The following is a 26,720-nucleotide window of genomic DNA, read 5'->3' on the forward strand; positions in this document are numbered from 1 at the left end:
TGCTTTTAAAAATGTAATTTGGTGAATTTAATCCATATCTGGATATAAGAGAAGAGATAGTGGGCATTAAAGCTTTTATTTTTCTATTGCAGTTCAATACTTAATGCTAAAGTAACAGGAAAAAAAAAGCCATATTCATTACGTCAAAATTGATTCCTGTTTAGCTATCCTGGAAATTGGGAAAAAGTTCATACCCTAAGTTACCTATAATTTTTTATATGTTTCAGTTATTGATCTTTCACATTTTAAGTATCATGTATATCTGTTCAAAGGACATTTGTTGTACTGATATTTTTCCCCTCCCTGTATTCTTGAATTTTTCTTACAGTAGAAATAGATCACATGTATTATTTTTCATTATATAGGTAATCAACTTACCACCTTTCTTATGCAATTAAAGAATTAAAGAAAGTAAGATCAAGACACTGTTATGTCTGCAAATTTTCCCCTTTTACATATCTTTGTTAAATAGGAACTAAAAAATCTAATATATTTTCATATTGAAGGCTTAGCATAAATTTTCTTGTACCTGTTATTCTGAAGAGGTCTCCTTTACTCATGTGCGCTGTCTTGTCTAAAATTGTGCTTTTCATAAAAATAGATATGGGGAAAAAAAAAAAGTTTGAGTATTTCATTATGAAGAACACATTTGACTGTAAGTCAAAGAAAGTGGGTTACAAAACTTCTTTAAAAAAGGTGCACAGAAATGTAAATAAAACCAGGAATTCTTTAATATGTTGTGCAAGAGAGCCTTATTCTGGGAGTACCATTTAGCATCTCTGTTAAATGTGAAGTCTCATGGTGTGTTTTCTCCCTGCTAGGAGTTAATTCCAGAATTTTACTACCTACCAGAGATGTTTGTCAACAGTAATGGATATAATCTAGGAATCAGGGAAGATGAAATTGTTGTGAATGACGTTGACCTCCCTCCGTGGGCCAAGAAGCCTGAAGATTTTGTCCGTATCAACAGGATGGTAAGCTGTATTTTAATTAAGTCTAAGGGGTTCCATATTTTAGCAAGCTCTCTTGCTTGACAGACCCCTTTATTTTATTGTAGATTTTCCTTCCAGCTGCCCAAATTATGGAAAGTTAAATTCAGTTATTTTCTCTCTCATGAAAAAGCATTAGACATGCATGAACCTGGAAATACAAGGTAACCTGGAAGATTTATGTCTGTTTCTCCTCACCGTTTTCTACATCAAAAAGTAAAAGAATACTATAAATGCTGTATTTTGCAAGTCATCTTGTAGTCATTATTCACCTGAAGTTATACACTTCCTGTTCATCAGAGATGAACTGGAAGCATAGAAATGTGAATATAAGTAAACAACTGCAGTCTTTGAAGAAATTCTGCAAAAGAACTGCTCTGATGTAAATCATCGTGAGACCTCCAGAATTTAGGCAGAAAGAACATTTCTCGTGTATATTTTTTCTTTAATTTTGATAGACTTTTTTTTATTATTGATAAAGTTAATACATGTGTATGCTTTTAGGAATTTTTAGGAACAGCAAGGTATATTCAGATGCTTTAGCCAGCAATACTTCAATTTGTGGTTTTTTTCTGAAAATACTTCTTCCTTTAAAGGCATATTGCTTCTTTTAAAGAGTCAGGACTGTGATATCAGTAAGCTGTGTGTTTCCATATAGTTGCAGAACTGTTCAGTTTATGCATTATTCCCAGTAGTGCTTTTGTGGTAGCATTGCAAATCTAACTCTGTTGATTTGTTGGGGTTTTTTTTTCTGATCAGTTTGGTAATTTAATTTTAAGAACTGTCTTTTTAAGGAGCATTGTTCTTTGAGAGTTGATAGGAAAAATAGCTCTATGAAGTTTGAAAGAATAGAAGAATATTATAAAAACAAACCTATTCATAGATGTAGATGATTTAGAAACATCCTCCATTTAGAAGAATAAGTGACTTGACGTATGTAGAAGAGTCTCCTAAGGAAGTGATGGCAACCTCATCACTTGAGACGTATGAAATGTACTACACAAACCAGGAGAAATGTATTCTGTCATTGACAGATTTGTCTGTCATTGACAGGAAGAAGCTGAACAACATTTCTTGGCTGCTTTCTCTTATACCTCATATATAGGAAAATTCTTTTTTAAAACAAGTAATTGTCACGGCTGATGAAAATAAAGTCAAGTGCAATTTTCCTAGAAAAGAAGGAGGTGTACTGAAAGGATCACAGGCATCCATTAGAATTCTCAACTGTGGGATGTGCAATCACAAGTTGGTGTCTCTGGAGTGCCAATATTGCTGCACAGAGCCCTTTTTTGGGTTGTGGTTGTGGCTAAACCCAAACTGAGCCCAGGTGTAAGCCCACTAAAGCTGACCTAGAGGTTTAGTTTTGACAAATGAAAGAACAGAAGTGTGATTCCTTGGTGAAAATGGAGAAGCAAGCTGCCACCTATTGGGGGATATAATGTGCGATGCATATTAAGGACTCCCATTCTTAAATTTTGTAAAGAATCTTCCTTTTTTTCTTAAATTGCATTTTATTAATCTTTTCTTTCCACAATTTTGTAATTATCAATAGGAGGATAAAAGGTACTATGTGATAACAGATCACCTGGAAAAAAGCTTAAGCTTTAGTTTATTCTATTTCCCTTGTGCACTTCCTGCTTTTAAGAAAGTAGCATAGCAACTCTCCACAGAAAATTTTTTTGCTGTTGAAGACAACAGCTGCTTACACAAATTTAGTGTATAGCATTTAGACCTCCTCAGGGCTATGGGACTTGATAGTGAGGTAATGACTGATTCCACATGTGTGTAAACATGCTCAGACAGCCAGGAGACAGACAAACTGATGTTAAAACTAGAGTCGTATCACAATTACAGTGCTTAATTGAGTACTTTTCAGATTCTAAAATCACAAATTATCACCCGTTTGTATCAGGCCTTTCCTCTACTGTTTTCCAGCCCTCTCCTCACAGATGTGAGTGTTATGCCATTCTTGTACAGTTTTGCCGGGAGGCAGTTTCTGCATGGCCTTTATTCACCTCACCATCTACTTTTAGCAAGGGCATGATAAATTTCATCTCTACACAGATACATGCTATCTTCAAATGAGCAGTCAGGAAACTTGCAAATGATAATAAAGTTAGGAACTACCTACAAAACAGGAGAAAGAGGTGTAGATTTTTTTTTTAATTAGATGCAGAAAATAGACTGAAAATCACCTTGGGAGGAAAGAATTGAAGATAATAAGAAGCAGAAGTCTGGAAACAAAAACAGTGCCTAAAATAGAGCAGTAGCAAGGTAGGGGTGACTATGAACAGCAATAAGATTAAATAAACTCTGTAATTCTATATCCACCAGAAATAAGTGTATTTTGATGCCATCTATAGAGAATCATTACATCACAGAGGATGTAAAGAGTTGTACCTATCTATGGTCCTTTTGAGACTGCACCTGGAATATTGGATTCACTTCTGGGTGACTAGAAAACAGAAGCATTCACATTTGGATGTAGTTCAGAGGATAAAAGCAAAGTGGATAACTTTGTGAGTTTAAAGAGCATGATATATGCATAGTATTTTACAAAGCTTATTATGAAGAGCAAGTAGCTAAAGAAGGATAATCCTTTTCATGAAGTGCATATAGTATTTGTAGTAAGAAGTAATGGAATTACATTTTGAAAATGTAATAATTTGAATGTGTAATAATTTTTCAGAAAAACTTCCTCATGTAAGGTTTTATTAACACACACACAACAAGCTTCCAGTACCCTGTCTTTGTGGTCACTAAAATGAAACTAGTCAAAGGAACAAATACAAGGGGATTGGAAAGTTTGACATTCCCTACCTAATGTCTGATTCCATTATTTGAACCGGCCAGCAGATGTATTATTCAGTTGGGTCATCCCCAGGCCAGGCTTTGGCTGTTAGAGAAGAATCTATCTTGTGGAAAAAATAGAGCCTGGGTGTGATGCTGACATGTAAAATACAGCAAGCTTGTGCAAGCCTGGAATTTCTACAGCAGCTTAGCAAAGCAAGTAGAGAATAGGTTTTCAGAAAACTAAGGAATATTTCAAGTAAGAGTTATCCTGATCCCTTATCTAATAAAATCAGCAGTAGTAATGTCATTTCAGTGGGAAGAATCCTATGTGGTAATGCATAACATACAGGGGTATCTTTATTTATCCCTAGCTAAAGATATTTTCTTCTGTTCATGGGGGGTTTTTTTGGTGGTTTCTGCAGGCATATTTTATGTGTAATTTTATGTTGGAGTAAATAAAAATCCTTATATACTACTTGCACATTTATGAATGTAAGCATTTTCTTTAAATAACAGCAAGAATTCCATCATTTCATCCTGATACTTACCAAAGAAAGCACAGAACAGCCTAGGAAGCATCACAGAGGCAGTGTCATAAATCAGCACAATCTAACCAATTGGTTTACAAGCTTTACTAAAATTCTGTGCAAGGGTTTGGTATTGTATAATTTGATTGTTCAGCTGGTTGTTTTACTCTTCAAACTAAACATGGAAGTGGAAGTAGAAATGGTTTTCCATCAAAAGAGATTCCTTTAAACTTGTGAAAATTAGACTTATCATAAAGACTGGAAAAGACAGTCAATTTACTTTTAAGATCTATTACAGTATCTTCAACATTCAATGCTTGCATCAGGGATGGTTGTAGCAGTTTTATTTATCCATACAAAGCTATACTGATTACTATGGAGTTACTCATGAAACATTAATAAAGCACTGTGTTCAATGCTAACATGATTATGGTCTGACCTCAGCAACGGTACAAAGGACAGAGGCAGAAAGTGTCCCTGATAACATTACCCTAATGCTGGGCTCATCAATCATAATCTCCCAGTTTACCAGGGAAAAAAAAAACCCCACGCATAAAACCTTCCACAGATGTGCATCTGTAGTCCTACTCAGCCTCTCAGTCCCTACAGACTCAGAGCAGTCCAAGAGCCAGAAATAGAACAGGCTCAGTCAGTAAGTCAAGCATGTTAAATCAAGGCAGGCAACACCACTGTGAAACACTGAAGCACAGCTTTTACAATAAGCATTCTTTAGTTTTGAAACAAAAGATGCAAGATTGTGTAATTCAAACTTAATTATAATGATATTTTAATTATGGCTTATGCACGTATTAAATTACAAATCGCAGTGCTGAGTAAAATGTATTCACTATAAATTATATTTTTGAGAGACTAAACGATGTCTTGTTTTTGTTATACGTATTTTGTTCCTATTACATAACTGTTACTAAGATTGAATTTTCTTTCTGTCTCTGAAATGATTTATTTGCACTCCTCTGCTGCCAATTGCATTTTTGTACCATTCCCTTGCTATTCAGAAGCATGCATAGTATTTCATAATTTAAAAGTTTCTTGAATGATCATTAGAAATATCTAGTATGAAATCTCTGTTCTATTAGAATCTGGAAGATATTTTCCTCTTCCCCATTCAGCAGCAGTTGACATTTCTTTTCTACCAGATAAGCAGTAGATAAGACTTGATATTACTTCCTCAAAAGTAGCTTTGATTATTTTTTGTGTATTGCCAAGGTTATGCAATTAAAACTTGTTCAGGCAAAAGGGGTTTTAATCTACTTCAGACTTTTCAATCACATTTAGCAATGATTTTTATTTTAACTTGCTCTGTTGCTGAAAAATTTTATTTATATTATTAAGACCCTTACAGAAAGGATCAGTTTCTCTGCAGAAATCCCTGAATAACCCAAATCTGTATAATGTAATTCTGTGTCACTTCTATTAAAATATTACTTTGCCTAAAAGAAAAGAGCTCATCTCAGATAGCAGTATTGCCTGAAATACTTTATGAAGAAAGTCAAAGATTTCACTTTGATAGTCAGTGCAAGGAATAATAACTGAGGAAGAGAAATATTTGGTGGAGAGAATCTGCAATGGCTGCAGAAGAGCATGGATATGAGGGGAGAGGAGTGAAACGCAGCTCACAGGCTGAAATGGCTGATGATCTGTTTTTGAGCAAATGTGTAAAACCAAACTATCTCAGAATGATTATACGAAAATATCTTTAAGTACATTACATACAATTTAATAGCAAGATGGAAAGCTTTTTGGAGAGACAGACAGCATATGGATATGGAGGACAAGGCATCAAGGCAGGAACTGCAGAAAGAGAAGGTGCAGCCATGGTCCAGGCAAGTGGCAGCATCAGAGATTTTCACTTCTTTGGTGACAAAAAATACCTGGATAGCATATTTTATAAATCCAGAACTTCTAATATTTTACACAGCACATAGCCTGTATTACAATAAAAACCACTGCCTCCTACTGACATGCCTGTGAAAAACACTTTTAACATCAAATCAGAATGACCAAGGGGAATGTGTGCAGTGTTCATAAAGGTCAGAAAAGAGCTTTAATAAGAAGTAATTTGGTTTATAATAACTCTATTTAGTTTTAACATAAACTTACTCTTTCTATTTTACAACAGCTACAGGTCAGATTTTCAGCCTGTGAAACATTTGTGCATACACTTGCCTGCAAACACACAAAAGCCACAAAATATGGATACACTAGATGTATGTATAGTGATGATTGCAATTTACCTACTAGCAATAAAAGTCACTTCACTGGAAAGAATAACATGGTCAGCACCTTCCTTGAAATGAAACCCATGAAAAAAACTTGACTGGAATGTTGCTATTTGAAAATGAAGCCCTAATTAGGGTTCAAAGAAGTTCATTTTGGGAGTGCTGAATAAAACTCTTTTGTGTGCATTTTAATTATGATAGATACCAAGGTGGATGTTGCCTCATTTCTGTTAAACTTCACGAATCTTTAAAAGCCATATTACATAATTATATAAATATTACATAATTATATAAGTAATAATTTTTTTAAAAAAAGTTTCTATAGTTCATAATAAAAATACTTATAAAATTAAACCCTTCAAAATAATTTAAATACAAAGTGCTTATTTTTATGGCCATCACCAGCCTATTTTAAGGATATTATTGTTATCTTTTTCTGTATGTTTTGCCTACTGTACCTACAAATTATGTTTTATACAGAAAATTCCCTCACTATGTTCCCTACTGAGCATTGCATATTCTTGAGAAACCAAACGATGTAATATTGACAGTGAACAGCTCATAAATTTTCAGGAGGCACTTACATGGTGGGGGAGTAGCCTGTGCATTAGAGCAAATTAGGGAGAGGATTCTGCAAATATCGCATGAGTGGCGTTGCAGAAGTACTTGGAAGAAACACCAGAAAACCAGGTCAGACCTGATACAAGAAGCTTTCCCCTGACTAAAGTAAATCCAGATTATAAAGCCCTGACCCACTGAGGGTAAGGTGGGACTTTATAGCATTTTGATGGCCATTTCCTGAGGGCACCTTTCTGCTTTTCATGCCTAGTGCCATACCCCACAGGACGCCCCAACTGGGAGGCCATGAACATCACACAGCACCCATTTCATCCTGCAGCTGGAGGCTGTGCAGTGCTAAGGCCCATGAAGAGCCATTTCTGATATTTTACACAGCACATAGTCTGTATTACAATAAAAACCACTGCATCCTACTGACAGAGCCTTCTTCATGGCTCTGGCTCATCTCTGCACCTTCTGCTCTGGTCCTTTTCCTAAATTCTACACCACACCAGTGTTACACCGCACAGCTTCCACTCTTCTGAAAAATATAGTTCAAAATAATTATATTCTCTTGCTATAAATTTCCTTAAAGTTTCTTTAAGAAACTAAGGTTCTTCCCCAAGGATCTAACTTGAAATGTAAAAAAAAAGTGGAATCCCCTTCATGAGCAAGACCGACAAACTGGTAACAATAGACAAGGTACTGAACATATTTTTACCTTAATCTTCAATGGCAACCTCTCTTCCCTCACCTCTCGAGAGATTGCACTGTAAAATGGGGACTCAGGGAGCAAAGTCCCTCCCACTTTTAGAGAAGATCAAGTTTGTGGCCACCTGAGGAACCTGAATATGCATCTATGGCAGCTCATGATTTGCATCCCAGAGTCTTGAGGGAATCAGCTGATCTAGTTGTCAAGCCCCTCTCCATGAAATGTCATGGTAGTCAGAAGTCCCTGGTGAATTGGAAAAAGGACAACATTGCTCTCATATTTATAAAGGGTTTTAAGGAGGACCCTGGGAACTACTGACTGCTTCGCCTCTATGCCTGGAAAGGCCATGGAACAGATTCTCTTGGTAGCTGTGCTAAGGCACATGGAGGACAGGGAGGTGATTTGAAGCACCAGCACTATTTCACCAAGGGAAAGTCCTTCCTGACCAACCTAGTGGCCTTCTATGATGGAGTGACTGCATCAGTGGACAAGGGAAGGGCTGGAGGTGTCGTCTGTCTGGACTTGTGACTTTTGACACGGTTCCTTGCAACATCCTTCTCTCTAAATTAGTGAGAGATGGATTTGTTGGGTGGCCTGTTCAGTGAATAAGGAACTGATTGGACAGTTGCATCAGCTCAGTGTCTGCATAGACATCAGTGAGAAGTGGTGGTCTGCACTGGGACCAGTACCATTTAATATCTTCAACAATGACATAGAGACTGAAGCATCTAGTGCACTCTCAGCAGATTTGCAGATGGTACCAATCTGAGTGGCATAGTTGACACACCTGTGGGCTGGGATATCATCCAGAGGGATCAGAACAAGTGATGCTGTGATCAGAACAAGTGATGAACATGAGAAGCAGCCTGTGGGAATCTCATGAGGTTCAACAAGACCAAGTACAAGGTGCTGCACCTGGGTCACAGCAGCTCCCAGTATTCACACAGGCTGGGGGATGAACAGATGGAGAGCAGCCCTGCCAAGAAGGATACAGGGATGCTGGTGTATGAGAGACTGGACATGAGCCAATAAAGTCTGCCTGCAGGTTGGAAGGCCAACCTCATCCTGGGCTGCATTAAAAGCAGCATGAGCAGCAGGTTGAGGGAGATGTTTCTGCCCTTCTGCTCTGCTCTGATCTGGAGAGACCCCACCTGGAGCACTTAGGGTCCTTGGGAAGGACATGGACCTGTTAGAGTGGGTCCATAGGAGGATGACAAAGATGACTGGGGTCTGGATTATCTCTCCTATGAAGAGAGGCTAAGAGAGCTGGGGTTGTCCAGCCTTGAGAAGAGAAGACTCTGGGGAGTCCTTATTGTGATCTTTCAGTGCTTATAGGGGCCTATGAGAAAGATGGGGACAAACTTTTTAGCAGAACTTGTTGAGATATGGCAGCGGGTAATGGCTTTAAATGAAAAGAAGATAGATCCGACAAGATATAAGGAAGAAATTTTTTATAGTCAGGATGGTGAAACACGGGAACAAGTTGCCCAGAGATATGGTGAATGTCTTATCTCTGGGAACATTCAAGGTCAGGTAGGACAAGGCTCTGAGCAACCTGAAGTAGCTGAAGATGTCCCTGTTCATTGCAGCGGGGCTGGACTAAATGACCTTTTAAGGTCTCTTTCAACTCAAACTGTCCAATGGTTCCATGTTTTTGTGATTCTAACACCAGTGAGGGGATGTTAGATGAGAAAAGTGTGAAACATGCTCATTTAAGCCAAACATTGATTTTTTTCAAATGTACTGTCTGACCTTCAAGTAAACAAAAGTTCTGCTGTTTTCCTGAAATGCTCTTAACAGTTTAGAAATAAAAATGCTAATTTTGACCAAGGAAATGCCTAATATTTCTTTTGCTAATTACATGTTAATAAATAAATAAATAATATGTACAGATCAAAAGAAATTTTAAATATGCAGATTTCAGATGCTCAAGAGAACTCTTAGGCTGATCGCTGTAAATTGATTTTAGGTGCTAGAAAGGTAACTGTCTTTAAATTCTAAATTCTTAAAAAGCTTTATTACATACAAAAGGAACATTGGAAATTAAGCATTTAAAAGGAAATGCTTTATTGGTTGTTGCTGTGGCATACTTAATTTTATCCTTGCATGCTAGCATCTTGCACTCTAACTGAGGTAAAGGTCCTATGGAAAAGATTATATGGAATGGTGAACTTTCTGACTGTATCATGTTGTACGTGCACAGCACAATATAACTAAGGATATGGCATTTGTTGGGAGGCATGCTTTGGAACTAAATAGTATTAGTTTAATAGTATTTAGTATTAAGCAATGTTAATGCTATTTTATTAATATTGTATTATGCTTATGATGGCTTCTTATTTTGAAAAGGAAACAACAAAATTTTGTTGCAAAATGTCTGAACAAGTTTCTGTTCGCTCACTTCTACATTTTTTATAGCTTTTTATGACATGCTGAACTTAAGCTCTTAAAAACTGAGCTACGTCTCATCTCTTAAGCGTGAGCCTTCCCATCTATTTTCATCAGACATAATAGTCACTGGTTTTGTCAGAAAAGGGTCCAGTTTTCCACAAAATCACAGAGAGTTCCTCTTCCATGAGGAGAATTACAGGGAAAATCTTTGAGGAATGGTTCCATGATGGCCCAGGCATGGTTTGCCTTGTCTGAGGCTGTTCCTGCTTGTGGGATGGTGAGGAGGAGGCTGCTGCCAGTAAACAGGGCATGGCAATGGTACTACAGTGCTTCATGATTAGTTCTGAAGCAGCCTCCTTTTGATGTAAATGAAAAAAATGAATAATTTTTTTCCCAAAGTTTATCAGCTTCTAAAATCTGAAATTTCTTCAGGAAGATATGAAGCTCTGTCCTAGCTGGGAAGTGTTTGTGCTGAGTAGTGGCACTGTGATAAAAATAATGGAGGAATTTCTATTTTAGATTTATAACTAATTATAACTAGTTTGAAAATGAGTTGCCAGACTGCTTTTTTGAATTCTCTTTCCCATTTCCATATTTTCTTTTTTTTTGACAAATTACCTACCTACTTGAAAAGTCCAGAAATTATTAAGATACTCGCAGCTAGGAGAAACCCGGTAGCTGAGAAGAAAATTAGCGTGATGAGAAGGTGAAAAAAAAGAGAATATATTTTTTTTAAAAAAGAGAATATCTTTTTACTGTTTCTCTCAATAGAATAAGTTACGTTTTTTAATGTTTGAAAGATTTCAAATGTATCAAATCAGCCTGAAGAGAAAATGTAATTATGCCCACTATGTTTTCTTAGTTACTTCCTAATTCTGAATTTCACTTGCAGGCCCTGGAAAGTGAGTTTGTATCATGTCAGCTTCATCAGTGGATTGACCTTATATTTGGCTATAAGCAACGAGGACCAGAAGCTGTGCGTGCACTCAACGTTTTCCACTACCTAACATATGAAGGCTCTGTGAACCTGGACAGTATCACTGATCCTGTCCTCAGGGAGGTAGGTGTTTACTGTCATTTCATACTAAAAACTGCTGTCATCTCACAAGAAATGGTACTTTTTCCATCTTCTGCTGCTGGAGAAAATGGATGTGTTTGGCATGATTCAGAATTTAGGCCCAGGTGATTTCAGAAGCAAGTTTGAATAAACTAGGAATAAAACAAATGAACCTAATAGATTTAATATTCATTTACAGTGTAGGAAATTATAATGCAATGTATGTTCTTTAATATAGTGTCTGCTACATTTTATAATTTACTTGTATTAAGTTCACTTAGTAGAACTGAAAAACTGGAAAAAAACCCTGCATCATAGACGTAGAAGAAAAAAAATCTAACCATTACAGTCAGATGATGGTGAGAATGTGTCTGAGAAAGAGTGTATTTTGTAGAGTCACTGCTAAATTACTTTTAATCACATAAAGTATAATCAAACTGTTACCAAAATAGAAAATGTTTTCTATTTGTTGTATGTTCAAGTACTTATGTTTATATATATGAATGAATGAAATATATATATATATATATATTTATTTGTAAATATAAACAAGTGAGTGTTTTAAATTAATCAGTAAATTAAAAAAAATATTCTAGGTATCCTGATATGTTTCCTTCCAGTGACTGTATTTGTTTCCACTAAGACTAATAATTTAATGATGGTTTTCTAGTACCTATTAATTTGCATGATGATTTTCTAGTACCATTCATTTGTTGGCTGAAACAATTGAAATTTGGTGAAAATGTGAAGAAGCAACAGCTGCTAGATGAGTACTGCTGTGATGAAGCTCTACACACAATCTTCCATTCCCCCAGATAGCTGCCATCTGCTGTATGCAAAACAGCAATAATGTACATTGCCAGGCAATGGGGTTTTGTTTGTTTGTTTGTTTGTTTCCAATCTTGGAGACAGAAATCTACAGATTTCAGGAAGAAGTAGATTCTAGAAAGGATTCATTCAGCTAACTACTGAGTTTTGTCATTGCTGCATTCTGTTACTTTTGGTGAATTTTTAGGGGCAGAACTAAAAAACCATTCAGACCCCAGGCTTTTTAGAACTGGATTTTTACTACGTGCACTGCAAAGCTTAGATTTTCTAAACAGTTAATATTTGCTTAGTTTTAAGACTGGCCAGAATTGCCTTGACTCCCTCTGCCTAAAATATTTAATGTTGACATCTACATAATAATTTTCTGGATTTAAAACTTTGAGCATGAGAAGAGTCATGCTCTTCTAGAGATAAGAAGAAGCAATGCTTTTTAAAGTATAAAACAGGTGTCAAGCACCATGACTACAAGAGATTTGCATGGCTTAGGGTCCTGATCTGCATGAGCAGACTCCTATGTCTTGACTTTTAGGGTCTACTCCCACAGGGCAGCTTGTAGGATTGTGGTCTGTCTGTCTGTCTGTCTGTGCACTTTATCTAACATCTTATGACATGATGAGACTCTCCGGCTCTCCTGGGGCTCTACTTGCATGCATAAATTGTCATCAGAAATTTAAGAAAATTCATGGCGATGTTTCTGTTCACTCACTTGTACATCTAACCCATGCCCTTTAAGTCAATGACATATAGACCTCTTCTTAGGCACTTTACACCATGTAAATTTCTAAAAGCATAACTTAATATTCATTGCAACAAGTTAGTTTTGTTCATAAAATTCATTGTTAGCAATGAGAAGGCAAAATGACCAGAAAAAATAAATCCTCCTTTTTTTTTTTTGTCATGCATAGATAAAAAGTTGTATGCATCCATTTAAAAATAGTATGCTTTTTCCTCCAAGAGACCTCAGGCTTGTTGATTTTTGGTTTGTCATAAGAAAGCTGAAAAATACTTTTAATTAATTTTAATCAGAATTTGCAGTACATGTTTAAATATAGATAGATTTAGACCTGCTTTCTGTTTTCATGGGCTCTGTTTATGAAACTAGAGGACATTCTCTGACCACTAATAAAGCATTTGCCATCTTGATGGTATAGATATGGTCCAGAGATGATAGATGGTCTTGTTTCTGTTACAGGAATATATGATGAGGTTTTTGCTTTTTTTTTTGTTGTTCGATTTGTGCTTGTGTGGGTTTCTTTGACTTCATTCTGACTTTTGGTAATTATTACAGAAAATAAATTAAAAGCAAAAAGATATTTTAAAAGTCTCTGAAGACCCCTTGTAAATACAGAAATTAAGGATAAGAACACTAGCACCTTTAAAATAGTGAAAACAATTGTTTATCATATTTTACAGTGGCAAGTGGTGGTATCTGGCATTTTAATTTAGAAACACTGCATTATAGAATTAATTGCACCCTGCAGTTATCCTGGAAGATGCATCTTTCAGTCTCCAAATGCTCTTGATGTTTATTTTGCAAATAAACTAAAATATTGTGGTCCTGTGTCACAGGAGATGGTTAATGTTCTCAATACATGGCTGTAAAATAAGCCAATCAATACAATCTTATTGGCAGCAGACAGTATCAGACCAGTGGGCTCAAGCAGGGCACTGACTGTGGCCATAACTAATTTCATATTGAACAGAGTCCCAGCTGAATCTATCCTGTGAAAAAATTCTCCAAATAAAAAATACCCACCCATTTATGTCTGAGCTGATTGAAAGACGTAATTTAAAATGTGGAGCCCTGTGACCTGTGCATGCTATACCTTGGCCCTTTCACTTTCACCCTTTGCTTGAGCAGCTCACTTAACCACTATAAAATATGTTCTTAGCTTTCTGTGGAGAACATTAAAGTTACTTTTGTAGTCGTCTATCTACAAAAAAAAAAAAAAAATCAGCAGTGGAGCAACTGATCCCTGCCATTCCTTACATCTTTCTCATATGCTTTGGGAGCTCTCTAAGAGATCTCTACCGTTTAACATTGGAAAAATGGCCATCCTCTGTTATTGTTTGTAGATCTATTTAATAGCAGATTTTCCATCTGACTTTCTCTCTTCGTTTTCCATATAGAAAATTCTTACTGATAGAAACCATAATACTGAGATAGTATTACATTTTAGATTACTTCAGTGTATGAAAGCACATACATCTGCCCCTGTAATACATTTTTGGCAACTTAAGATCTGCACTGGATGGGTAAAATATTTCATTTCAACATACCTAATTTGATTTTTCAAACAACTTTGTAATTTCTGATACCACAAAAAATAACTGGTCACAATAAATTACCTCAGGTTGTTATGAGGACAACAGGAAAGTCCTGATTTACATGCCCCATGGAATAAAAGTATAAAATTGTATTTCATGGTTTCAATCTTTTATGATTAGAAACTGGTAAATTCTCCAGTTCTATCAGTTGTACTGCTCTCTTAGTCACATATTGCAAAATGATTTTCAGATTGTAATGAGGAGGAAAAAAATGTGTAACAAAATAAAATAACCATTTTCCAGGCCCGAAATCCTTTTTTTTTTTTTTTCAACATTTTTTAAAGTAAAAGCAGTGAGGTGGAAGCTAAAACTTGAACAGCTTAAGGATATTGATTCATTCTTACTTGACAGGTGGAATAATGGTTGCAGCACTAACCGCAGTAATTACAGCATTAAAATGTCAAGAAATTAGAGGTCAGAATAACAGATAATTTTCTTCCTTTCGTCAGATTAAAAATTGACATTCTTTGACAGCACAGGATTTCTGGCTGAGAAAATTATGACAGTTTAACTCATCTTGTTCTTGTAAGGCAGTAATTGATAATGAACTTTACCATGACAGTCTTCTCCTGTGGAGAAACATGACAGAACATCTCTGGTACAAAGCCTGTATCTCTTTTCAATATGTAAACAGTAGTTATATTGGACATTAGATGTTATTTGGAATTGTCTTTACTGTTAGTTTACATCATAATCCAAATCCTTTCCCACTAGACAGACCTGGCTGACTTCAGAGAATTGATGCTGAGAATGCAAATATATAAAGAACAATATAGGAAATAGGTTTATTTATAGTGCTTTGATGTTACGGGTCCACTACTGTTACTGATCCATTTCTTTGGTAAAATGTAGTTCCTCCCCTGGTTTCTTTCAGAATAACTGTAGATTTTAGGAGCCCCTTTCTTCCCCAGACACCGGGAAATGGGGCACTCAAAAATCCATTGCGTTGTGCTTTTTTCAAGTTAGGACCTTGTATGACACAACGTGTTGTGGCTGAAAGGAAACAACACAGCCATACTGGTCATCAGAAAATACAATAGACGAGACAAAATTATTTTTATTTATTTCTACCTTAATTGAATGCCTTGCAGATGAACCAAAATAATTAAGTGGACAGCTTAGTGCATAAAAGGCTAATCACATATAGTACTAAAAGCACATCTACTTGTGGAAAAGTACTATTTGGGGGGTTTTTTATTGTTGGGTTTTTTGGGGTTTTTTTTTGGGGGGGGTGAGGGGTTGGTTTTTTTGGGGTTTCTGTTCTGTCTTGTTTTGGTTTTGTTTTTTTAATCATAGCCAGATCTCTGTTTATTTCCTTTTTTACACTTTACCTTGTTTGTGATTAGAAATATTTTGAAAAATTGTTTCAGCTTTTGGTTTGCATTGGACTTAAGACTAGCTTTCTATCATCCTTTTGTTGAGCTGCAAATCCAGCTTAGCAATGCAGTACAATGACTTCCATGTGACTGTTGCATCTTCACCATATGCTTGCATCTCCCCAGTCCAGCAGGAGTTATTGCAAGGATGTAGTAAAGCAAGGCAGTGTGAACCTGGTGGGCTCAGATATTTTTCCTGAGCACCTGTCAAGATACCTGAGCACACTTGCAACTCACAGAGCAAATTGAAAAATGATTAAAATTGCTAGTGTTTGACAGGCAGTTGCTGTGCCCATAAACTAATCCTAGTAGGACAGTTTTTCTGGCAGCTAACAGAGCATATGGCCTATGCAATATTTATTTCTTCGGTGATGACTTGATATTTAGCATATTTAAATAATTTGAAAAGTCATAATGATGCGGTAGTCTTGCAGTGCTTTTCAGCTACCCTCATTTCTGGGTTAGATTTTTCCTCTTATATTTTCTTCTGTTATCTCTTTCTTTGATCTGACAGGAATAACAAAGCATCCCTCTGGATCTGCTATAGTGAAATATGCCCACAGGAAGCAGAGTAGATCACATCAGTTTTCACTTATTTTTTTTTTCTCCTTTCTTTTTTTTCCCCATCCTTGCTGAAACACTTTTTGCTACTACAGAGGGCTGACATGATAGGGCTGTCAAGACTCAGCAAGATAGATATATCTTTAACAAAGGGAGCTGGAGTGCTAGCCCTTCCCTGGTGACTGAACATGGCAAATTTATGGGGAAAAAATTAACACACTATTCTAATAGCACTATATAACACTTCCAAGGTAGCACCAGCCCTTGCCACCAAGTGCTTGTTCTTCCTTTCTCTCAGAGTTATTCTTATATATTCTGATTTCATTTTTAACTTGTTAAAATCTTTTTCTTCTGGGAGCTGTTTCTTTGATGTGACAAGAATATCAAAACCACCCCTATGGATCTGCTTGATTGAATTGTACCCACAGCACTGGCCGCTTGTATGTTCTCTTGTATTTAATTGCCTCCATACAAGGGATGGTCTTTGCTTCCTTTCTAGGAGCAGCCCTGTTTAACCATGAATATGGGTAGTTGTGAAAATTAGTTGGAAACTGCATGTAGTATCAATAACTGCATTTTTCAAAGTTAAGTTAAGGAATTCAAGTAAAAGCTGTCATCAAAGTAGAAATTATTTTCCTGTATGCTAAAGGCTCTACTCTTCTCTAAGAAATGTGTATTGCATTCTATTCATTTTTGTAAAGAAATCTACTTCTTCTTCATTCCCAAATAATGTTTTTCCTAGACATATAGATCAAGGAATTTTTTTTTTCCAAATTTATACTGGTTTAGGGAAAAAAAACCCTTGATTATTCTGTACCATTTTTGGCCTGTGTGTTCTGTTGCATTAAGAGATTATCAACAGATTATTAGTGGATTTTTTAATGTTTCACTACGAGAACATGTATACATATAATAATTTTTATGTCTTTCCATGAGTTTCAGTGCTCTGTATCATTCTGTAAATGGAAAAGGGAGAGTTTTTATTTGCTGTCACATTGTTATGATAACTCTCTGTAGATCAAGAAGCAAAACACAGGGACTTTTTGAGGGTAAGATATTTATTTCTGTAGGTAAAGATTCCTGCAGGAGACAGAGAATACAGGAAAAGACGTCTTAAATCAGAATATGCAATAAGGAATTAATATAAATTGCATGAGTTCAGTTACCACACAGTAATTGCCCAATGTATAGATTCCTACTTGGATATTGATGTGTACACTTCCATATCTTTGTTGTTCAGAGGAAAGGGCTTTCAGAAAATGTTTGCTTCAGAGTAACCAAAACATTTTAATTATGCATCCAGTTTAACTATGAAATTACTTTTTGGGAGGACTTACCCTAAGTAATACAAGCCATTTATGACAAGGAGTCAAAAATCATAATCTGATCCATAGGACTCCAATTTAAAAACAACCCTCTACCATTGCTTGAAACAATTATCCACAGTTAGATTAATGATTGATCATGATATCTCCAGTTAATGAATATATTAGAGATGAGAGACAGTCAGTATTTCCAAGAATCCGTGATGATCTGAATTCATGACCATTCTTGGATTATTCTCTTACATGTTTATGGGAATTCAGAACCTTTTCAGAATCAAGACACAGTCTCTTAAAGCAAAACAAATGGCATTTGTTTGTGGTATACAGGTTGGTGTTTTGTCCAAAATGGCCTATTAGAAGCTTTGGGATTTATTTATAATTTGTTATAGTTGTGATTAAAATGCTCTTTATCCAGGCAGAGCTAAGCACTGCCACTCAGCTAACACCACCAGGTGTACACAGAGCATTCAAACAGAAGAGCTGATGGTAACTTATTAAGCTGATGAAACTTGAATCAGCCTATTTATTACATATTTCAGATCATTCATTCATCAAATTAATACTACAGTGAATTTGTAAATAACCCATATTCCAGAAAAATATTCTCTAGTACTTCAGCCTACTCAAAGTATTATTTGGGATGAATTGTTTTGCCCATTGTCATCTACATTAGAAATTCCATGTGCAGTTCAAACCCTGGAGTCTTATCCAAACTGAGGTTAATGTTTTGCCAATATGAAAAGAACATTAACCAAAATTGCTCTCTTTTATTGCAGAAATATATAAAATATAGGTCTTGTGCATGAAAATTTCTTCTTTATTGTCTGAGGTTTTTTTGTTTTTCTCCATATGGATGACAGGTACCAATTATTGATTTTTAAAATTAGCCGTAAGCATTTTCACATACACCTAAAGTAATACTTTATGCAAGAGAGAGAGATGTGGTGAAAATTACTGCAGCCAATTGTAACAGAAATAGCTGGAAGGGGCTTCTTTTTTCCTATTAGCACAGATTTCAGTTGTATTATACTGTCATTACCTCAGCATAAATTAACCATTATTCAAAACATTTCCCACAGAGTAGTTTATTGGAACAGATATTACTCAGTCTAAGTATCTAGTCATTCACTTAGAAAGATGCAAAGCTGAGCTTTCTAAATGTTTTAAACATATTGATAATGTGCCTCTTTAATGCCATTTTGAAGCCTGTATACAGTATATCTATATTATTGTTTTCAATTTATGTCAAGAGCAAAGTGAAGTTTTGAAGAATGTGTTCTGGGAAATAATCCAAACAGAATTATTTCTTTATAAACTCAACCCTGCAAATACTGAGAACATTTATTTTAAATGTAACAGTATACCCTTGTTCCAAAACTGAAATTCTAATATAGACTGAAACCTGATGAATGCTATACACGACACCTTTCAGTACATACGTTTTACCTACTTCCCCATCAGTTCTTCTTCAGATGTTAGTTTTGAAGGTTCGCCGTTCCCCTGTTCTCTGAAAAATATCTTATGTCCTGCAGTGGATAAATTGAAGGTTGGCAGATGGCTGGAGCCTCATCATAAGCACAATTTGTCGTAAAGAATATGGGCTTTCAAAATCTCAGTGCACCTTTTTAAGGTGGGAACAAGACGGATCATTTGCGATAGACAAAGCTGAGAGCAAAGAGATAAGCCTGCATTTACTTTCTGTTCAGATGAAAAATGAAACCACTAATGTTATATTGCCACATTCTTTACGTAATTTTATTTCATTAACAAGAAAAGATTTTATTAGTGGGGTTTGAGATTTCTTTTTTGTCAAAGCAGAAGTAGAACATGAAGTCACAGTTTTCATTTTGTATACTTTTATGTTTATAAAACAAGAACAAAGTACACATACTAGATACTTCGGTTTACTGAGCCTGTTCTGCTTTCCAAGCGTTAAAAATGTCTTCAGTCATCATGTTTTATTTCAATAATAAACCAGAAGAAAAAACATCACAGCTAAAATGCATTCTTTGATGATTAAGTACCCTTTCCTCTTTTATTACTGGCCAGCTTTCAGAAGGCCTGTTCTGCTGTTTGCTTCCCTGTTTTCCTCATTTTCTTTTGTGTTTTCCTGAAGGGGAAGTTCTTAATTGTAAAAATAAATAGAAATAAATATGATGTGTATGTTCTGCATAATGGTTTTCTGAAACATGTGTAAATCATTCTTCTGGCAGCAAAGCTCACTAATTATTTGAGGTATTTATAGCATTTGTTTTCCACAACAATTACATTCTCTAGACTTAATCTTATACCTTCATTTATTTACTTTTACATAAAAGATGTCCGTGAGCAGTTCAAAAGACTATTTGCTTATGATTATTTGAATTCTTGTCAGCAACTAGCCAAACTGCTGCAGGATCTGAACAGTTGCTAATAGAGCCCCTTTCTTTCAAGTTTTGGTTGAACTTCCTTATGGTGTGGTATTTTTTATGTGGGTTTACCAAAAACTTCTCAGAGAGTTCAGGGAAGAGTATCCTAGTGATGAGAGTACAGAGATGACTGACTCGGGGACAGGATTTCAGGAGCTTGACAGAAAATAAGAGTCAAAGCAGACGTGTGGCAGAAATGCAGGAATATGGAGAGTTGCTCATGCCAATGTATATAGGGATATGGTTAGGTTTGGTGCCAGATTAACTAGCACTTACATGGTCAAATTCAGATGTGAAAGTTTAGACATAATGGCAGAAATTTCCAAAGGTCTATAGGTTATAATTTGACGGTACACATCTCACAAGAGATATTGTAGAAGCCTCGTTGAATGGATCACCTCAAACTAGAATGAGGAAACACTGTGAAAATGGATTTTTAGGAAGAATGTACAATGTGGAAAGATGGAAAAATTGTGACTTTTTCCCCCTGTATCTTTTATCCTGTTATGTTTTATTATGGTGATAAATTCAAGCATAACATGAAAACAACTGCTTTGTAAGCAGCTGCATTAATATGGGCCTCCCTTGATTACATTAATTCCCATTCTATGTTACTGTGCTTTTTTTCTGTTTTAATTCAGTAGTATATTTACAAATTTTTAATTTCTGAAAAATTAATGCAGAATTTGTTTTTGTGGGGGCTTTTTTAATTGATACATTATGGATGAAAAATTTTCCAGACATCCAGATCATTGGAGCTCTTCATTGTTCAAGACCCTGTCTGGATGGTTGATCCTTTGGTGATTTAAATAGACCAAAGTCAATAGGTATAAAATTTGTAGTCAGTAGGTGTCCTGAGCATCTACCACGTATAGATTGCTATCCAGCAAGCACAATTTGCTACAGTTCCTACAACCAAGCCCAGCTGCATGTAATTGACCCCAAGTCACAAAAATTAAATATTTTTCTAAACACTCACAGTCTTTTTTGTATTTCTTATATTGCCAAATTTTTCAGAAAGTGACACAAAATGTGTAGTAGTTTTACAGAACAGAATGCAAACATATGTGTATTTCCTAAAACAAAAGGCAGAGAGTTTAGAGGAGGGAAATTTAACTGAAGTGGAAGACGAGTGAGGAAAAAACTTGAGACCTTTTCTTACAAAAAGGATAAATTCAGTTGATGGACAGAAAAATCATGGGAGAGGTGGAAGTATTGATGTATTTTTGTTCTCCCAAACTAAGTCAGGGATCCTTCAGAATTATTCAATCCCAGCATTTCCTCAAAAATACCACAGCTTTTTTCACTTGCTGCATTGGCCTGTTGAGAGCTGTGAGTGGAGGTTAGGCTGACTGCTTCTTCTTTCCACACCTGGCTGTGAAATACGGACGAAGATGCTCAGTTTTGCTGTTTCGTCCAGATTGCAGTTTGCTTCATGTGTTTTTCCCCCAGGAGATCTTCATGAACAGTAGAGGTTTCTTTCTTCTGCTTCAGTGGAGAGGAAAGTAATAAGAAATTTTTCACAAGTGCTTTCTGTCTTTTGGAGCATTTTTACTCCTGCATAGGATCGGGAGCTTTATTATTGTAGGGCTATGAGTGTGTAATACCACTGTCTTCATTTCCACAGAATAACTAGGTTCTGCTTTCAGTTCAGCATTCTGGTCAGTATAAATAATCATGGATCAGTGATGTGTGAGTTTAAGATCTTTAAAAAATTATTTTTAAATAATAGAACCAAAAGTAGTATCAAGTTTTGTCCAGAATAAAATCTTGCCTGTGCCATAGAGTTTAACTGGACAGGTCAGGGTGAGCAGCTTCTCTGTTTGAAACAAAATAATAGTAAGGGATGAAGGAAAGGAAATGGAATTGCATGGGAAGGTGGGCATTCACGCAACTCCTGTCTTCGTGAGGGAGTGAGCAGGATAAGAAAAATGAACAACTAAGAGAGGAAAAGGATTGAATAGAAATTTGGAGCTTTTGTTGAGGAGGAGGAGGAAAAGAAAGGGTTAGAATGGAAGTCATTGGGAGCCTTACAAAAATGAGCGAACTACCAAAGGAACAGACAGCTCTTGCTATGGTTAATGGAGAGAAATTGTATTTTTGGCCTTCCCAAAACTTTATGGCCTTTTTTAGACTTGACATGTAGGACTTATTTTTTAACTTGTAAATTTATTGAGATATAGCACAGTATAATCTAGTCAGGCATCTCTAAACAAAAACTGAGACTTTATTTTACGTACTTTTGACTTGTAAAATTTAGCAGACTTTTAAATGCAGTTGATGGTGTATTGAAAAGTACTACTGGCAACTTTTAGCCTGGCACAGCTGGAACTTCAGTCTTTTTTGCAGTCACACACTGCCTTTCACATGTGGAAACAATTGTAGCATCCCAGACAGAAGTAGCAGTTTTGTATTTTTTTAAATGCCTGTAAATTTTACTGACTGCGAACTAAAGAATGATAATGACAGTTTTGTTTTGGCTTTTTAAAATTCTTTTACTTTATCTTTTGTAGACTTTGAAAATCTGTAGTGGTTCCAGTGAGAAGAGAACCTGTATTTAAAAATTCAGAGGACTTTTTATTTCTTACTCAAGAAAATATAACAAATTTATCTGTGCTTTAGAAAAGCCTTGAAAAACCTATTCATTATTGGAGGTAGTGCACTTGCAATCCTAGGAGGCTTTCTAAAAAGCAGTGTGTGTCTCATAAGTTTCCTCTGTTGAAAAAAAAACCAAACCAAAAACCAAACCAACATACAACCATCCCAAAGATTTAAAAATATGAATTAAGATTTCATCATCCTGGCTTGTATTTCATATGCAAAAGAGAAAAATAAATTAGTTAAAGGATGACATAATGGAAACACTTGGCTTAAAAGCAAAGATTCCTGAGTAGAAATGACAAGAAATACGCAAAAGCTAAGGCTGTAATGGTAGATTAAAAAAAAAACCCACAAACAAACAAACAAACAAAAACACCAGAAAGTTTCAGTCAAGAATAGCTTCTAAAGGAGTGTAAGTAACAAGAAGAGCTTGAATTTCATGAAACTTTAAACTGGCAACACAAACTCATGAAGAAAACAACAGTTTGGACAGACTGGGACATGATTTTCAGAGTCACATCCTGCTAAGGCTTAAGAGTGACGACTTTTTCTTAGTAACAGGAGTTATACAGTGGAAGTGACATTGAGGAAATGCATCTGGTTTGGTTTGGTTTGCACATACAAACTAGGACACATCTCCAATTTTCTATGTTGTAATGCTTTGATTACCGTCCTATAAAGGAGTAACACAAAGGTGTAGTATCAAAAGGGAAATTCCATGTTGCAGGTGTACATTTTAGTGATTTGCATTGCAGAATCAAGACGTCAAAGAGAAATTTGTTCCATGGACCTAAACACCAGATGGGAAAGATCATGCAGATTGGCCTCTCACCCAACAAATCACATAGAGCTTTTGCCCATTTAGCCTTTTGAATCTGACCGTCACGGTTGGTGTCTGAGTAATGAAGAGGATATGGAGGTGTTTCCTTATATAGGTGGAGTTTTGGTGATGAGAAAGTATTTCAGACAGTCACATTAAATATTTATAACCCCAAACCAACATTTTTTTGTTGTTATTTTAAAAGAAATGAATTAATGTCTTTGGAAAAAATGAAATTGTTTTTCAAATTGAGAGGAATCCTTGTTTCTGAGGTTGCTCATTAGGTGCTCATTGAAAACTGATTTAAGGGCAATTTTCAGTATCTAAAAATAAAAAAAAAATCCTGATTGCCTAGGTTTTGAAACCTTAACTATTTATGTCATTAAATTACATATTTGATTAATTATTCAATCTTGCTATTATATCTCTAACAAATTAATCTAGCAATATTTTTTTAATCTCTCTACTCAGTAATTTAATGATCAAAGAAAGCAACATTTTGTTTTACAAACTTTAAACAGATATGGAAGAATGATGACGGAGAAATAATTTCATTTGGCATGGCATCAATGAACACAAGAGTTTCAGTTAACATTACCAATCTATATGGGGCAGAAATAATTACAAACATGAACATAAGAAATACAGTAGTTCAACTGAAGACAATAATGGCATGAAATGAGAATAATAAAATGCTTTTTATGTGGTGGATGACCTCATTACTTTCTAAAGCTACCTGAGGAAGGGGAATGGAGAGGAAGATGCTGAGCTCTTCCTTCTAATATACAGGGACACATGAAAATGGTTCAAAGCTGTGCCAGGAGAAGTCTACACTTAACATTAGGAAGCTTTTCTTTGCTGAGTGTTTGGTCAACCACTGGAACAGACTTCCTAGAGAGGCAGCCAGTACCTCAGTGCATAAGAGGCATTTGTACAATGCTCTTAACAACATTCTTTATCTTTTGTTCAGCACTGAAGTGGTCAGACAGTTGGACTAGATGGTTGTTGTAGGTACATTACAGCTGAAATACTGAAGCCTAGGCTAGACTATACAAAAGAGAAAGAAAAGAAAAAAAAGAGGAAAAAAACTTGAATGTATTTGTAAACAAAAACATAAATAAATACATTACTTTCTTCAGTTCCAGGATATGTTTAGGGTTTTGCACAGCATGAACTCTAGAAGCAAAGGGATGCTCCCTATTTGCTTTTGTAAACAGGCAAATAGCATGAAGAAAAGGCGGTGCAATCATTTGTCATGGACTGGGAGCAAGATCTGCATTTTAAAAAATATCAGAGCTGTAAAAAGAATGTGATGAAATGAGAAGTGTGGCCTGAGAATCTCCAGTAACAACACAGACCTTGTCAGAGGAATTTGGAGTCAAATCTTTTTGCTTAAGAGTACAACATATTTTTTTAGGTTTTAGTGTAATTTAATGGGAGAATTTTGTTACATCAGTGTTAAATTCCTTTGTTCCAGGCAGATTTGGAAGGGACAAGAATGAGAAAAATTATAGGATTTTTTTTTCTTTTTGATATACTTAGGAAGGGAGGGGAGCACTTAATTCCTTGATATCAACCCTTTTCAGCCTAAGGAAGTTCTCCAGTATTTTCAGGGGAATGGAAGCATTTCTTCTCTGGCATGTGGGAACTTTACTAGTGAGAGAATGCATGAAAGAGTAAGGAACACTTTTAGCTAAACCTCTCCTGCCTGCAGGATATTCATCTTCATGGTATTTTTGCTTCATCTGCTCTGTTTTTGTTTGTGAGATGTATTGAATTTATTTCCCACTTGCAGTCCATTAGCCAAATGGTTGCTTAAACTGGCAGAGTGTTTAAAATATTTTTTGTCTTGAGAGTCATATTGGAGTACCAGGGGCAAGGATGAGAGAGATATAAAGGTGAGAGAGGGAAGAACTAGATTTAATAATTAGTAGCTTCATGAGGTAAGTGTGGGAGCTAAGAGGCAGTGCTCCCTGAGACAAACAGGATCACTGATGTGACTGATGCCTGTAAAGAGAATAGGACATCTTACCTTTCACATTCTCATTCCTTTCAAAGCATTCTCTCCTTTCACAGAGGAATGAGAAGAAGTTAGGGGCTGGACAGCTCTGGGGGGAAGCTGAAGATCAGCTTTGAGCTGTTGGTGTTCTGCTGGGGAGCCATTTAATTGCACACAGGATCCAGTGAGATACCTCCTGTGAGAGGAATGAGCTTAAGGATGCCCCTTCTCCATTGTTAAATTAATAAAGTAGTGACCTGTGGAGAAAATCCATTTCAGTGCCCGTCTTTCAGTCCCTTGAGTATCCTGATTAAATAACTGACTGTATTGAAGCCTCCAGAGCAGTTGAGTCATTGCTTGTGTTTAAACTACAGCACTTCTTTCCTTCAAACATACAGTAATAAAATGGAATTCAATACTCTTAATCAACTTATCAAAAATTCTGAAGATATTGGTGCTGCTTAACATCTGTACATGCAAAGAAAAAAGCAATATCTCACACCACTCGTACAAAACAAAAACACTTCAAACTGTTTATGTTACCCACCGAAGGGCTGTCAATCTTATTTGCTCTGAAGAAGACAGTGCTTGGGGGCTGTTGAGTGTGCTGGCTGCACAGGAGGGAGAGTACATAAAGGATTCCTATGTTTACTTGGATGCAAAAATGAAATAAACTTTCAGAAACTGCAGTGTTGGATGACTATTGTGGTGCATATTTCTCAAATGCCCACAGATTTTCACTCTTCATTGGACTCAGTCCCCATGCGCAGGAGAAAATGGATTATAGAAAAAATTCAATGTCATAACAAAGAATAAAACACACCAGGATTATGGGAATTACTAGTAAGAAGCCTGAACATGTTAAAAACAACAACAACAACAACAACAACAACAACAAAGTAATAAAAGCATAGAGAAAGATAAAAATTTTAGAAAGTTTACTGATCATTGTGGTAATCAGTGAAGATTAATAAAACAAGGGTACTTCACATAAGAATAAAAATATTATGCTGTCTATCTGCAGCACAGTCTGATATTTAGGAATTTCTTTCTTCCCTTCATGATGTATAGTAAAACTGCTCATGCTTTTGTGTTTCTTGTGTTAGGGAAATCACCAAGCATCTCTCTCAGCAAAGAGGATTTTACAAATGAAACAGACTGTTAATATCTTCCTTGGTGATTTTATCTGCATTTCTAAACAACCTTT

General features: G+C 35.8%; 1 protein-coding gene across 6 annotated transcripts in view; it reads left to right on the top strand.

Moving 5' to 3' along the window:
- NBEA (neurobeachin) overlaps positions 1-26,720 on the top strand; it is a 458,833-nt gene that overhangs the window by 402,676 nt on the left and 29,437 nt on the right. For all 6 annotated transcript variants that reach the window (XM_066176003.1, XM_066175999.1, XM_066176000.1 and 3 more), the window contains 2 exons: positions 822-974; positions 11,103-11,270. In XM_066176003.1, the coding sequence (XP_066032100.1) occupies positions 822-974; positions 11,103-11,270 (321 nt within the window). The remainder of the gene's footprint in view (positions 1-821; positions 975-11,102; positions 11,271-26,720) is intronic.

Source organism: Chamaea fasciata, unplaced genomic scaffold (genome assembly GCF_029207755.1).
Source record: "Chamaea fasciata isolate MVZ Bird 193981 ecotype frontalis unplaced genomic scaffold, bChaFas1.0.hap1 SCAF_2, whole genome shotgun sequence".
NCBI classification, from domain to species: Eukaryota; Metazoa; Chordata; class Aves; order Passeriformes; family Sylviidae; genus Chamaea; species Chamaea fasciata.